At 35.8% G+C, this 13,182-nt stretch overlaps 1 protein-coding gene across 19 annotated transcripts in view; it reads right to left on the bottom strand.

The window, feature by feature from the left end:
- The window catches only part of CD1H11orf80 (chromosome D1 C11orf80 homolog), a 118,514-nt gene that overhangs the window by 35,251 nt on the left and 70,081 nt on the right, over window positions 1-13,182 (bottom strand). For all 19 annotated transcript variants that reach the window (XM_053202872.1, XM_053202874.1, XM_053202878.1 and 16 more), the window contains 4 exons: window positions 8,687-8,796; window positions 3,265-3,348; window positions 2,056-2,111; window positions 1,610-1,681 (listed from right to left, as the gene is read on the bottom strand). In XM_053202872.1, the coding sequence (XP_053058847.1) occupies window positions 1,610-1,681; window positions 2,056-2,111; window positions 3,265-3,348; window positions 8,687-8,796 (322 nt within the window). The remainder of the gene's footprint in view (window positions 1-1,609; window positions 1,682-2,055; window positions 2,112-3,264; window positions 3,349-8,686; window positions 8,797-13,182) is intronic.

The raw sequence follows: 13,182 nt of genomic DNA on the forward strand, positions 1-13,182 counted from the left end.
GGGGCATTCAAAAGTCTTTGGATATCTCTAGCATATACATAATCATATAATCTACCATATTAGTTTTACTGGAATAAGTAACTTGTGTCTCACTCAGGGAATCACAAGCAATAGAAAGAGCAGACAAACTGGAATTTCAGGAATATCATGGCTACTGTTTCTGCTGCCACTATGCAGTTTAAAATTTTTTTTAATGTTTATTTATTTTTGAGGGAGAGAGAGTGAGCGGGTGATGGGGGGAGAGAGGGAGACACAGAATCTGAAGCAGGCTCCAGGCTGTCAGCACAGAACCCGACACAGGGCTTGAACCCACAAACCATATCATGACCTGAGCCAAAGTCACACGTTTAACCAACTGAGCCCCCCAGGCATCCCTGACACTATGCAGTTTTATATTCACTAATGTATATTTCCTCCACTGAAATTAGTCTACAGCTCTGAGCAGAAGTTTCCAAGATCAAAGATTAGCATGGTGAGGGTAGGGGTGAAGGGGTCCCTGAATCACAACAGCCTAAAACTAGCCCTGTGATACTTAGATCTGCTCTCACACATGCTACACCTTCCCCTGAAAGAGTCCGAGGTTACTGTTTGATAGGAGTAATGAGAAAAAATTAGGGCATCTTTCTCTCCTAAAAGAAGCTAGTGAAATTTGATACTTGCTTACTTTCTAACAGCTTTTCTTTTTTAAATAGGAAGAAATATTAATGAGCATTTTTCCTCTCTCTTTAAACTGATGAGGTCATCCAGGAATATATGTCCACAAACACTGGTTCAGAGGCTTAAACTTTTTCAGTAAATTTCTGATAATGAGCTAACTTTAAGGATTGTATGATAGTAAAGGACTACTAAAGATAGATACAGAGTGGGGACTTTATTTACTGCACATATTAAAGAATGAAAAAATTCTAATCTGAAGTGGACTTTTGGCTAAGAGTAAAAAAACAGACTAAAAAGCCATAAACAGTGTCTTCAAACCTTAAGATCCTATGACTACCAGTGCTGATTCAGGGCATACAAATGGAGTCGAAACTACTGAATAAAGAATAAATTACTTGGACTAATTCATAAATTGTTTTTTTTTTCTTGCTATATGCATGTTCACTTTGGATTCTCTTAGGAAGGCAAGGCAGAGGAATAAATTCCATTTATTTGCCATCTTCTCCATGGATTTTTTTTGTAGTCTGGAGGTGGAGGTAGAGATGATTTCCAAACCTTTGAAAAATGTCGATGCACAAAAAATAATATATAAAGAATTCCTTTGTGTTCATAATATCTTTCTAGCCAAGAGTTCAAGGAACCTTCTCAAGTCCTTCCTCTCTTCTCATATGTAAATAAGATTGAAATTTGTTGTTTCATTTATAGAAAAAATAAGACATGGAAAGGAGAAGGGACATGTTCTCAGGTCAATTAGAATACATTCAAGGAGCCAGAAATAATGAGAGTTTTCAATACAAATAGATTAAAAGTTTTACTTCCACTTTTCTTACAGAGAAGCTAATGCCTGGTACTAAGAAATGACAAATGAGGCTATGTTCAATTTCTACCCACACTCATACTCATAACAGGAGAGTAAAACATGGAGAGGGACAACAATGCTTTCATCCTTCACCTCACATAATGTTGATAGTTTATAACAAGAGCAATTCCATTCGACAGGTTCAAAGTGGGTTCGTTCTTTGTCCTGGAAAGCAAAGAAAAGCTAAGCCATAGTTCACAGATTCTAAAACCAATCTTTACCTGATACAAATTTTGGCCCATGACCACCACCACCCACAGAGATTACTGGAATCCAACAGCCAACTAACCAAAGGGAAATGGAAATTTTTAAGATCACCCACTCTGGTGAGAGGGAAAGACACGAAAAGATATAGATGAATCTACTTACTCATTAAAAGTTAATATAGAATAAGAAAATGTGGGAGTCTCAGAAAATTAGTTTCAAGGTAACTTTGGGTCAAGAAGTCAAACTGTGAAGCTACTAGAAATAGGGCAATAATGACTGAGAAAAACTATAAAACCATGGCATAAATTTAAGCCATTGATTTAAGGACTTACCCAAAGATTTCCAAGGAAAGGATTCCATTCACCTTTACACTGAAATTAAATCTAATCTGCAAAGTAAATGGGGTATGAGATTTAACATGAACAAGGATGGAGATTAAAAAACTTCCATACTTAATTCCCAAAGGTGTAGATATTCTTTACATCACCTTGTTTTCACTTGCACTTTCCCTAAACAACTAACACAATTAACATTTACCTGTGCTCAAATTCTGCATCTAAATTTATATTGAGTCCTACACTTCAATTCCAAGTGGTCACAGATTATCAGAATATCCTAACTTTTGTTCTCTGCTGTTCTGCCAGTTATATCTTCTCCCCCTTAAAAGAACTATTGATTTTTCTCTCCATTTTTTCCATGGTTTTCATATATAGAACATTCCATGCTTTTTTCTTTGTGTTTTCTTCCCTTCCCCCCATCTGACTTTTATGTCCTCCAATTCACTTAACTGTTCTAATTATTTCCTACTTTTGATTTACATTTTCCTTCCTATGTAATAGAAGACTCTAGAGCTAGACTGCCTAACTTCAAATCCTGGCTCTGCAAGTTATTTAACCTCTATACCACAGTTTCTTCAGCTGTAAAATGGGAATGATGATGATAAAACCTACTTCACAAGAGCTGTTGCATTAGGTGAGTGAATAAGTGTATGGAAAGGACTCAGAAGTAACTGGCATATAATATGCACTGAACCCTGCCAAAGACATAAAAAGTTGACTCTAGCAAGAGAAAAAAGGGAGAAGTTATATACCATACTTAACAGTGTACATCCCTATAAACATATCTAACTACATGTAATAATAAAAATTATAGCTCTCCAAAGTTCGAAGTACTTTGTCAGAATTTCCTGATTTGCTCTTATAGTCACTTTGGAAAAGGAGGAAATAATCAGCAAGGTTTATTATCCAGAAAAATGAAGCACAGAGGAGGCAAAAAAGTATCTAAACTGATACAATAAAATAATATGGAAGTAAAAACAACAACCCAAAATAGCTCTATATTCAAGGGCTATCAACTATATCACATGACCAACACCAACATTGTGTTAGGGGCACAGAAATCAAATCAATTCAATATTAAAGTTGTAATCTTGTCATTAAAAGAAAAGAGGACCAAGCCTATCCTTCCACGTCCTACAGAGTAGAGATCTCTTGAAAACATGTGATTTAAAAGAATCATTACTATGCAAAAGAACAGCTTACCTTAGGGTGTACCATGATGATTCTGCGTAAAAAGTTCTTTATCACCAAACTATCTGTCATCAAAGTTCTGGGCTTTTCATCAACCTGTAAAAATCCAACAAAAACTTCTACCACATATACACAAACCCAGGAGCACAAATGAATTAAACTGTGATATTTCTTCCTATAAAGGTAACTCTCACCTTAGAAAGCTTCTCAGACATCCAAGGGGATGGTCTAAGAATTGGATACAAAAGGGAATCTAACAGCCATCATTCCTTGGGTTAAACTATTTCATGGAACTTTAGGAGACATGTGAACAAAGGTCAGAGTAAAACCCACAATCTCAAAACCACTTTTTGTAACAAATTTAAAAGTATCAGACCAGAGCTAAGAAGCGTTAACTCTTTCTTAGCTCTGCCATCCTGATGTGAGAGTCAATCTCTATTAAGAATGGAGTGCAATTAACAGACACTAAAAGGAACCTACTTTTCATCATCAATCCATTTATCTAAACTTTATTTTTTAGGGAAAGCTATAAAGCAAAAATCTCACAAGTCAGAAGACCTGTGTTCTAGTACTAGCTCTATAAAATTACATACGTAACCATGAAAAAAAATCACTTAATTGCTTTGGACTTCATTTACTAATCTTCAAAACAGGGATAACAGTTACCCATTCTCCCTCACAGAACTGTTTTAAGGACCAAATAATGATCTGAAAGTATATATTATACATGGCAACAATAGTAGATATCACTTGTTGAATGCCTACTATATAGCAAGCATCAAGCATTTTGCAGGTGCTGTATCTACATTACCTCACAACAAACCTGGAGGCAGGTACTATCTTCTCTGTAGATTTTTTTAAATGAGGTTCAGAGAAGTTAAGCAACTTGCCTAAGGTTACTCAGCGGTTCAGTGATAGAGCCAGAATTTGACCTTAAGTCTGTCTAACACTAACTGTCCATGCTCTTTCAAGCATACCCAGATACCTCCCTATAAATACAATAAAATTTACAATTTAATGAGGATTTTCTCTATTCCAGGAATGGCGCAAAAGTACCTTACTTGTATTAACTACCTCATTTACCCCTCACAAAAGCCCTGTTACGTACACATAACCCACATTCTGTGGATGAAAAAAATGAGTCTCAAAGAGGTCAAACAACTTTCTTAAGGTTACCTGATCTGGATTCAAAGCTTTAGTATTAACTACTATCCTATAATGGCTCATTGTATTTAATACAGTGTCCCTAAAACTAAAGTTATAAAGAGTCTTCTACAAAATGGAGAAGTTGAGGAAAATGAGAAGAAGAAATAGAGTAAAAAAATATCAGTAAGTTATCGGTGGCTCAGAGGATACAGAGCCATGTAGTAGGTACATATTAAGAAAAAAATGGTCCCAGATCTCAAAATATCATAACACAATGAGGAAGAAACAGAAAGAATAAATTATTGTAATACTTTTTGTAAGCACACTGAAAATGAGATCAAGAATTGTGCAATGGGTGGGGAAATTAGATTATTACAGAATCATTAGCAAAAATTATCAGAAAAATGGATGGGAATTATTAGAAAATTCTGGATACAGATCTAAGATTATTCATACACAAAAACAGTGGTAATTAAGTTATAACTGCAGCATACACATCACAGTCACATCCTTCATTTAAAAATTTTTATCATAAAATGTTCAAATAGTAGAAAAGCAATGATCTCTTCGAAGCATTTTCTGTAATTAGCACTTCCAAAACAACTTCTTGGAACAATTTCAAACTTCTGTAGCCTTTGTTATTATAGGGTACATCATAGAAAGGGCTAATTATATCTAGCAGTAAAGCAACCAAGTAAGTGTAAATTCCTTCAGCAGCTACCAGAAAGGGGCTACAATTAATAATGATGAGAGGTACCATTTACTGAACACCTGCTACATGCCAAACAGTTTGTACGCAAGTAGGAAATTTCCCCATTTTATTTATGAAAATAATGAGACTAAATAAGCTGTTTGATTTGTCCAAGGTCACACATGTCTAGTTAAGAACTGGGATTCAAACCTAGATATGACTTGTTTCAAAGTCCACGTTCCACTATGCAATGCTGTCTCTCCAAGAAAGTTCATTTTCGGTGCATATAGCTTCCTGAATCAGATATTATGTTATCTATCATTACTTTTATGGACCCTGATAGGCAACACTTATGCAAACTACTGAATTATCCACTCAAAATACTCAATGAAGCTTATTATATACTTGAACCTACAGAGGAAATAAAACAATCTCTGAATTTGAAGAGTTCAGTTAAGTAGAAGGGAAAGACAAATAACTTATATGACAATGTGAAAGTTTTATGATTTAGATATATAAGAGATGCTAAAGAAATGCACAAGAAAGACTGGCACCTAATTCAGATTGAGAAGATAAAGTGACCTAATGTCCTATCAGCAGAGGATAGTTAACATAAAGCAAATGCCTCCTTTTAAGATCTACTCATAAATTATTGAGAGAAACAGAGACAGAGAATATATGTATATGTGTATGTCTACAAAGTCTTTTATAGCCTTTTACAGTTGGGTGTTAGGAACGCAGTACCCCAGCCTAACATATCTATAGAAGCAGTTAATTTACTTAAGTGTGTTAGGAAAAAACAGATGCTGCAAGCCCTGGGCAGCAGAAACCACTACCAAATCATATGTTCAGCCTTCACCTTTAAATACAAATCTAATTATATCACAGAATATCAGAGCTGTTTTATATTTTCAAACTGAACTTATGTAGTCATGGGCCCTATATGACTGTCTAGAAGAAAGTCAGTCAGTGCCTCTGTCTCTAGTTAGAGAAATAGAGATCGATAAATATAAGTATGAAGATGTTTATATGTATATATGTTTATCTCTACCAATTTTATCATTTTTAATATTATGGCAAAAATAAATATAAAAATGGATAAAGCTTTCAAGAAGATCTTGTAAAATCAAATTGTTTTTGGAAGTACATGTTATCCAGCCTAATGGACTCCAAGATGCAAGACACAAGACTGACTCTGAGCTTATGCATCTCTCCTAAATGAAGCTCTCTTCATATTTCCTGGGATTAGCTTTCCTCACATGCCCAAAGCAGTGGATCATTTATTATAGCTTTTTCACAGATGTCTCCATTCACTAGCCTCTGCTCTGAACCTTGCTATCTAACCCTTCTCCCCATTTGAGGTATATATAATTAGCTTGTTCACAATCTCCCCTTCTCACTTCCTTCATTCAAGTATCTTTTAAATAGCTGCATAGTACCAGAGACAAGAGATGTAATAGAACCAATGCTTTCAGGGAATCCTTGTTCCTCTGAGGTCATACTACTCTTCCTCACTCTTCATGGATCACCAGCTGACTGCAGGCACTGAGATCAGTTTCCCCCAGCACTTTAAGACATACCATCATATGGGTTGACTTCCACATCCAAGTAGATGGCCTGTCTAAGCAACAATTTAGACATAATTTCCTGACCTCTTCAACTCCCAACAACCTTGACCTCCATGCATTTCCAGCCACCTATTTCCACGGCCATAATTTGGAATGGTACCATTCTAAAAACCTGAAACTGAAATGCCTCACTCTTATGTGAAAAGGTGCACACTAGGATGTTAACAGTGGCTACCTTGATTATGTCAAATTATCTGTGTTCTAGATGCTCTCTCTGATTTTCCTGAGGGAAACACTGCTTTTGCAATAAGGAAAAAAAATAAGACAACTTTATCAATCTGAAGACAAATCCCTATTCTTTCAAGTCTCTGAACTCCTTATATCAGATAATCTGTTTTCAGTCTCATCAAGAGATGAGAACTGGGCACTTCCCATTGGGTTAGATATCCTTCCTATATATATATATCCTACCTCTATCATAATACATTTACAGTGTATTATAATTATTTGTTTGCTTGTTTATCTTTTCCTTTAGATTTCAGGTTCCTTGGAATCAAGTAACATGTCTTGGGTCACTGTACCTTCAACATCTAGCAAAATGAGGCCGGCTTGAACAAACACAGGTTTCTCAATGAGTGAATAAATATTCAAACAGACCTGATTAATATGAGTACAAGACTTTGGTTCAAATTCTAATCCTGTCGCTTAACTTTCATATGACCCTTGAAAGTCAATCTAATTCTCTGAATCTCAGTTTTCTTGTATCTGTAAATTGGGTGATAATCTCTGTTCTTCACAGAGTTGTTGGGAGGCTTAAATAATATACATAAATGTACGTGTAAGAATTATCATTGTTTGTTTAGACTGGCTAAAACACATGATCTCCTTTACTAGAACTGATTTCCTTGGTTCACTGAAATCAGCTTTTTTATTGCTACTTAATGTTAATAGTTTCAGAGCTGACTAACCATTAATTGCTCCAGATTGTTTACTCATCATTCTCCTAAAGAAGATAAGGCACGGCCAGGGATATCTATTGTCGCAATACTGCACCCCTTTCCTTTGAGAAGGAGCATATAATTGTCCAAACGCGAAGAAAGGCCTCCCAAGTGCTTCTTGGGAGAATGTTTAAAGTACTCTAATTCTTTATGTCTCCACAAATTCAAAGGAAAGAAAGAATAGGGAATCACAGAATTGTTAAAGGGAATGGAAAACTCAACTGTCACTCATAAATCTGGGCTACAAATAAATCAATAAAGATCTTTAAGTCAACCTAATAAAATGTATGCCAATAGGATCTACACTGGGAATCCATTTTTATTTTGTCTTTCAGGAGATCCAAACTCAAATAATGGCTTAATTTCAGTGGTTCTCAAGTTTACCTGCACATTAGGAATCACCTGGGAATTTTCTTCATCTGGGATTTCAAAAATATTTTAAAGCCCAGGCCACACCAGTATGGACTAAATTGTATTCCCTAAAATTCATACATTGAAGCCCTAGCCCCCCATGTGACTGTATTTGGAGACAGAGCTTTGAGGACATAAATAAAGTTAAATGAGGTCATAAACGTGGAGCCCTAATCTGACAGGAAGATGTCCTTATAAGAAGTGGTAGACTAATTAGAGAGCTCTCCCACCACATATACACAGAGGAACCATGTGAGGAAACAGTGACAAGGCACCTTATTCTTAAACTTCTAGACTCCAAAAGTATGAGGAAATAATATTCTGTTGTTTAACCACCCAATCCATAGTATTTCTTTATGGCAACCTGAGCAAACTAATCCAACACCCTAGGCCAATTAAATCACAACCTCTTGGAGTGGGACACAAATACCAGTCATTTAGAAGCTACAGGGTGGGGGGGGGGGGGGTTTGAAATCTGCACAGAGAAGTTTGGGAGCCAATGCCTTATTTCATTTCAACTTGGAACTGTGATGGACCTAGGCTTTTCTTTCCTATTATTATATTTGTAGAAAAATGAGAATCAAGATATCAGTAATTTATAGAACCACAACAAAACCTGCCTCAAAAATCATCTGGAAGGGTGTTACCCCTGATATGTCCTGAGAAGAGCTGGCTTCTTCTGAAGTCCAGTTCAGCTTTGCAGAGAATCCGGGCAGTATAGATTGTATTTCTGTGTGAGAAGAAATGGAGACAAAAAAATAAATAAATAAAAAGGCAGTTTGGATAAGTACCAGAGTTTTTGGAATTGTTTATTAAACTGATGAGCCAAGAAGGCATTTCCCTGATGAAAAGATTATCTGCAAAATTTGAAGTATGACTGGAAATGGCTATGCATCAGCAAATTGCTTGAACATTTAGAATTACTTTATGGGGTTAAGACATTTAATCTCATGTTTTCAATTTTTCACATTTGCTAAATCAATTTGTATTTTCAGTTAATTTCCACAAGGTCATGTCCAAAGCTAGATATCTTCAGAACTGACAGCTCTAGCTTATATTCTTCTGTTTTCAATAAATTAATTCATTATTTGATAAACACAAATCCAGTAAGTGAGCTAATTTAGAATTAAAAGCAGAAAAATTCAAGAATGGCCCTCTCAGGCATTTACCTAATGCAGTACTTTCTTTATTTAATAAGGTAGTCTTTACAAAGTAAAACAAACTCTTCCTACTTTTGTTCACAAATTAACCACTTGGTACGTTTACATATGTTAACTTAGAACTATCTTTCCACAAAGCACCAGGTGGTCCTGCATCATCAACAAAGAGAACCTCAAAATTTGCATCATTGTCCTTCCTTTCTGTATCTTGGCACTCATATTATAAAGGAAAAAAAACCAAATCTCCCATTTTATAAAATACCATCCCTTATTTCTCCTCTACATTACTAGTATAATGGAGAACTAAAAACAAAGATTTTGTAAATGAGGTTGACAGTGTTGATATTATACAAGAATCCAACTTTAAAAACAATAATAAAATGCATCCTAAAATAAAAGCACAACTCTCTCCTACAGCACTCATACTACATATCTAATAAATCTGTAACCTCAGAAAGTATGGACATTACCAAGATCAAGTACTAACTATCAATCTTAGTGGGTAGTATTTTTCTTGCCATTATTTGTTTTTCAAATATAATTCAATTGTAAAGCTTGGGATAATATGGCAGCAAGGTTGTGCTACACTGAGGTTTAGTGAACTTGGCATTCAACCAAGATGCCTTGCATCAATCTTTAGTTTTACCACTGACCAACTTTCTGACCTAAAGTGACCCCTTTTTACTGTGATTAAATTACCTTTTGTGAAATAAGAGAAAATTTGTTCCTGAGTCCTACCTTGTCTTTGAAGTACTGATACAGTGCAGAATGGGTAAAACATGTAGATACATAAGAAAAAGTATTGTCAATAACTGGATTCTCCAGAAATCTAATTAACAATTTAAAAGAAAATGTGTAGTTATTTGTGGAAAATCAGTTTCAATTGCCTCACTTCACACACACACACACACACACACACACACACCCAGATGGACTGACTAGAGTTAAATGTGAAAGGCAGAACAATAAAACTAAATAAAAGCCTTTTATTTCTTTTTTAATGTTTATTTATTTACTTTGAAAGAGAGAGTGTATGCAGGAGAGTGGCAGAGAGAGAGGGAGACAGAGAATCCCAAGCAGGCTCCACACCATCAGTGCAGAGCTGGATGTGGGCATCGAACTCACAAACTGTGAGTTCGTAACCTGAGCTGAAATCAAGAGTTGGACGCTTAACCGCCTGAGCCACTTAGGCACCCCAAAGACTTCTATTTCAAGATAAGTTGAGCATATGTTGAAACTGCACCTTCCCGGGGTGCCTGGGTGGCTCAGTCGGTTAAGCGTCCGACTTCGGCTCAGGTCATGATCTCGCGGTTCGTGAGTTCAAGCCCCGCGTCGAACTCTGTGCTGAAAGCTCGGAGCCTGGAGCCTGTTTCGGATTCTGTGTCTCCCTCTCTCTCTCTCTGACCCTCCCCTGTTCATGCTCTATCTCTGTCTCAAAAATAAATAAACGTTAAAAAAAAATTAAAAAAAAAAAAAAACTGCACCTTCCCATTCAAACACATAAAATGATAAAAAAAAAATTTAAGTTTTTATTTAAATTCCAGTTAACGTAACAGTGTAATATTAGTTTCAGGTGAACAATATAGTGATTCAACACTGTTATACATCAACTGGTGTTCATCACAAGTGCCTGCCTTAATACTCATCACCTATTAAAGCAAGTATTTTAATTTCTTTTTAATTTTTACTTATTTTTGAGAGAGAGAGAGAGAGGGAGAGAGAACAAGAACGAGTGGGGGAGGCATGGAGAGAGAGGGAGACACAGAATCCTAAGCAGGCTCCAGGCTTTGAGCTGTCAGCACAGAGCCCGACCCAGGTTTGAACCCACAAACTGTGAGCGCACGACCTGAGTCAAAGTCAGACACTCAACCGACTGAGCTGGTCTGGTGCCCCAAAACAAGTATTTTTAAATCTTAATAAATACATAGTCTAGAAAATACATAGTCATGGTGAGAAAAAGAGAAAAATCTTTACAGACCAGAAATGGAGAGAGAGATTCCCCTTATCTTCAGAAAGGAAAAAAGAAAATCCACAATGGTAGGTGAGGACCAAAGATGTGCACCATCTTTGGGGCCTGGACTAGGGAAAAATACATAGGGCTAATATGGCAATAGCCATAGATGTAAGAGCAAGATCCACACAGGCCATACACAGGAGATCTAAACAAGGACCCAAAACACAAACTACCAGAGAGTTGATTAAAGCCAAGTGATGCTAGTAGCAGGATCACTGACACAAGCCTTAGAGCTACGTCATGTAAGTGGAGATAAGACTCAGAACTATGTAGTCTATTAAGATGCAAGAGCTTTGTATCTTACCACACAAGCAAAATTTAATCTAAGATACATATCCTGCAAGATTAAGGCTCAGCAACAGAGAGCTTCCTATTGGAACCCTGTCAATGCAGAATGTGTTCAAAACAAATGGATGATGGACAATTAGCTCTTATCTAAAAGTTACCAACCAACAAAGACCAATAACATGAAAAATATGACACATATCAACTAATAAAACTTATACATGAGGAAACAGAATTAAAAAACAATCTGAAAGGAAAGAAGACTATCAACAAAACAAGAAGGCAATCTACTGAATGAAAGAAAATATTTACAAATGATATATATAAGGGGTTGATATCCAAAATAAATAAAGAACAACTCAACACCAACCTCCCCAACAAATAATCCAATTAAAAATGGTAAGATCTGAACATTTTTCCAAAGACGACATACAGATGGCGAACAGATGCATGAAAAGATGCTCAACATCACTCATCATCAGGGAAATGCTAATCAAAACCACAATGAGATATCATCTTGTGCCTGTCAGAACTGCTAAAATGAAAAACACAAAAAATAACAAGTATTGGTAGGAATGTGGATCCAAAAGGAACTCTCATGCACTGTTTGTGGGAAAGTAAATTGGTATAGTGACTATGGAAGACAGTATGGAGGTTCCTCAAAAAATTAAAAATTGAACTACCATATGATCCAATAATTCCACTACTGGGTATTTACATAAAGAAAAGGAGAAAACTAATTCAAAAAGATATATGCACCCCTATATTTACTGCAGCATTATTTACAATAGTCAAGATATAGAAGCAACCCAAATATCCATTGATAGATGAGTGAATGAAGATGTGCTATGCACACATGTGTGTGTATATACATATGTATACATGTATATATATATAAGTATATATACATCTACATCATATATAGATAGCTATTGATATATGCATACACACATACATACAATGGAGTATTACACAGCCGTAAAAATCACCCTATGAGTTCATTCCTAAGTGAAAACAAAAACAAATGAATAAACAAAGAGAAAGCAGAATCAGACCTATAAATACAGACAGCAAACTTATGGTTGCTAGAGGAGAGGGGAATGGGGGATGGGCAAAATGGGGGATGGGGAGTAACAGATATAGGCATGTGGTTATGGAATGAACAGGTCATGAGAATAAAAGCTACAGCATAGGAAATATAGTCAATGATGTCATAATAGTGTATGACGACAGATGGTAGCTACACTTGTATTGAGCATAGCACAACCTGTAGAGATGATGAATCACTATGCTGTATATCTGAATCTTATGTAGTACTATGTGTCAACTATACTCAAATAAAAAAAAAGTTTCAAAAAAGAACACATTGCCATAGATCAAACAGAAAGAGGGGAAAACTCTATTAGAAATCTTGGAAATTAAAGATACAGTGTTTGAAATGAACATGTTAGGGAAGGCAGATTAGCGACTGTAAAAGAGCACATTTAAAAGAAAAGGTAGTACCTGAATCTTTTACAGCAGCATTATTCTTAGTAGGCAAAAGTGGAAACAACCCAAATGTCCATCAATAATAAACAGATTAACAAAATATGCAATATTGTTCATCCATAAAAATAACTGAAGTACTGGTCCATACTACAATATGGATGAATTTTTT

Source organism: Acinonyx jubatus, chromosome D1 (genome assembly GCF_027475565.1).
Source record: "Acinonyx jubatus isolate Ajub_Pintada_27869175 chromosome D1, VMU_Ajub_asm_v1.0, whole genome shotgun sequence".
In the NCBI taxonomy this organism is placed as follows: domain Eukaryota; kingdom Metazoa; phylum Chordata; class Mammalia; order Carnivora; family Felidae; genus Acinonyx; species Acinonyx jubatus.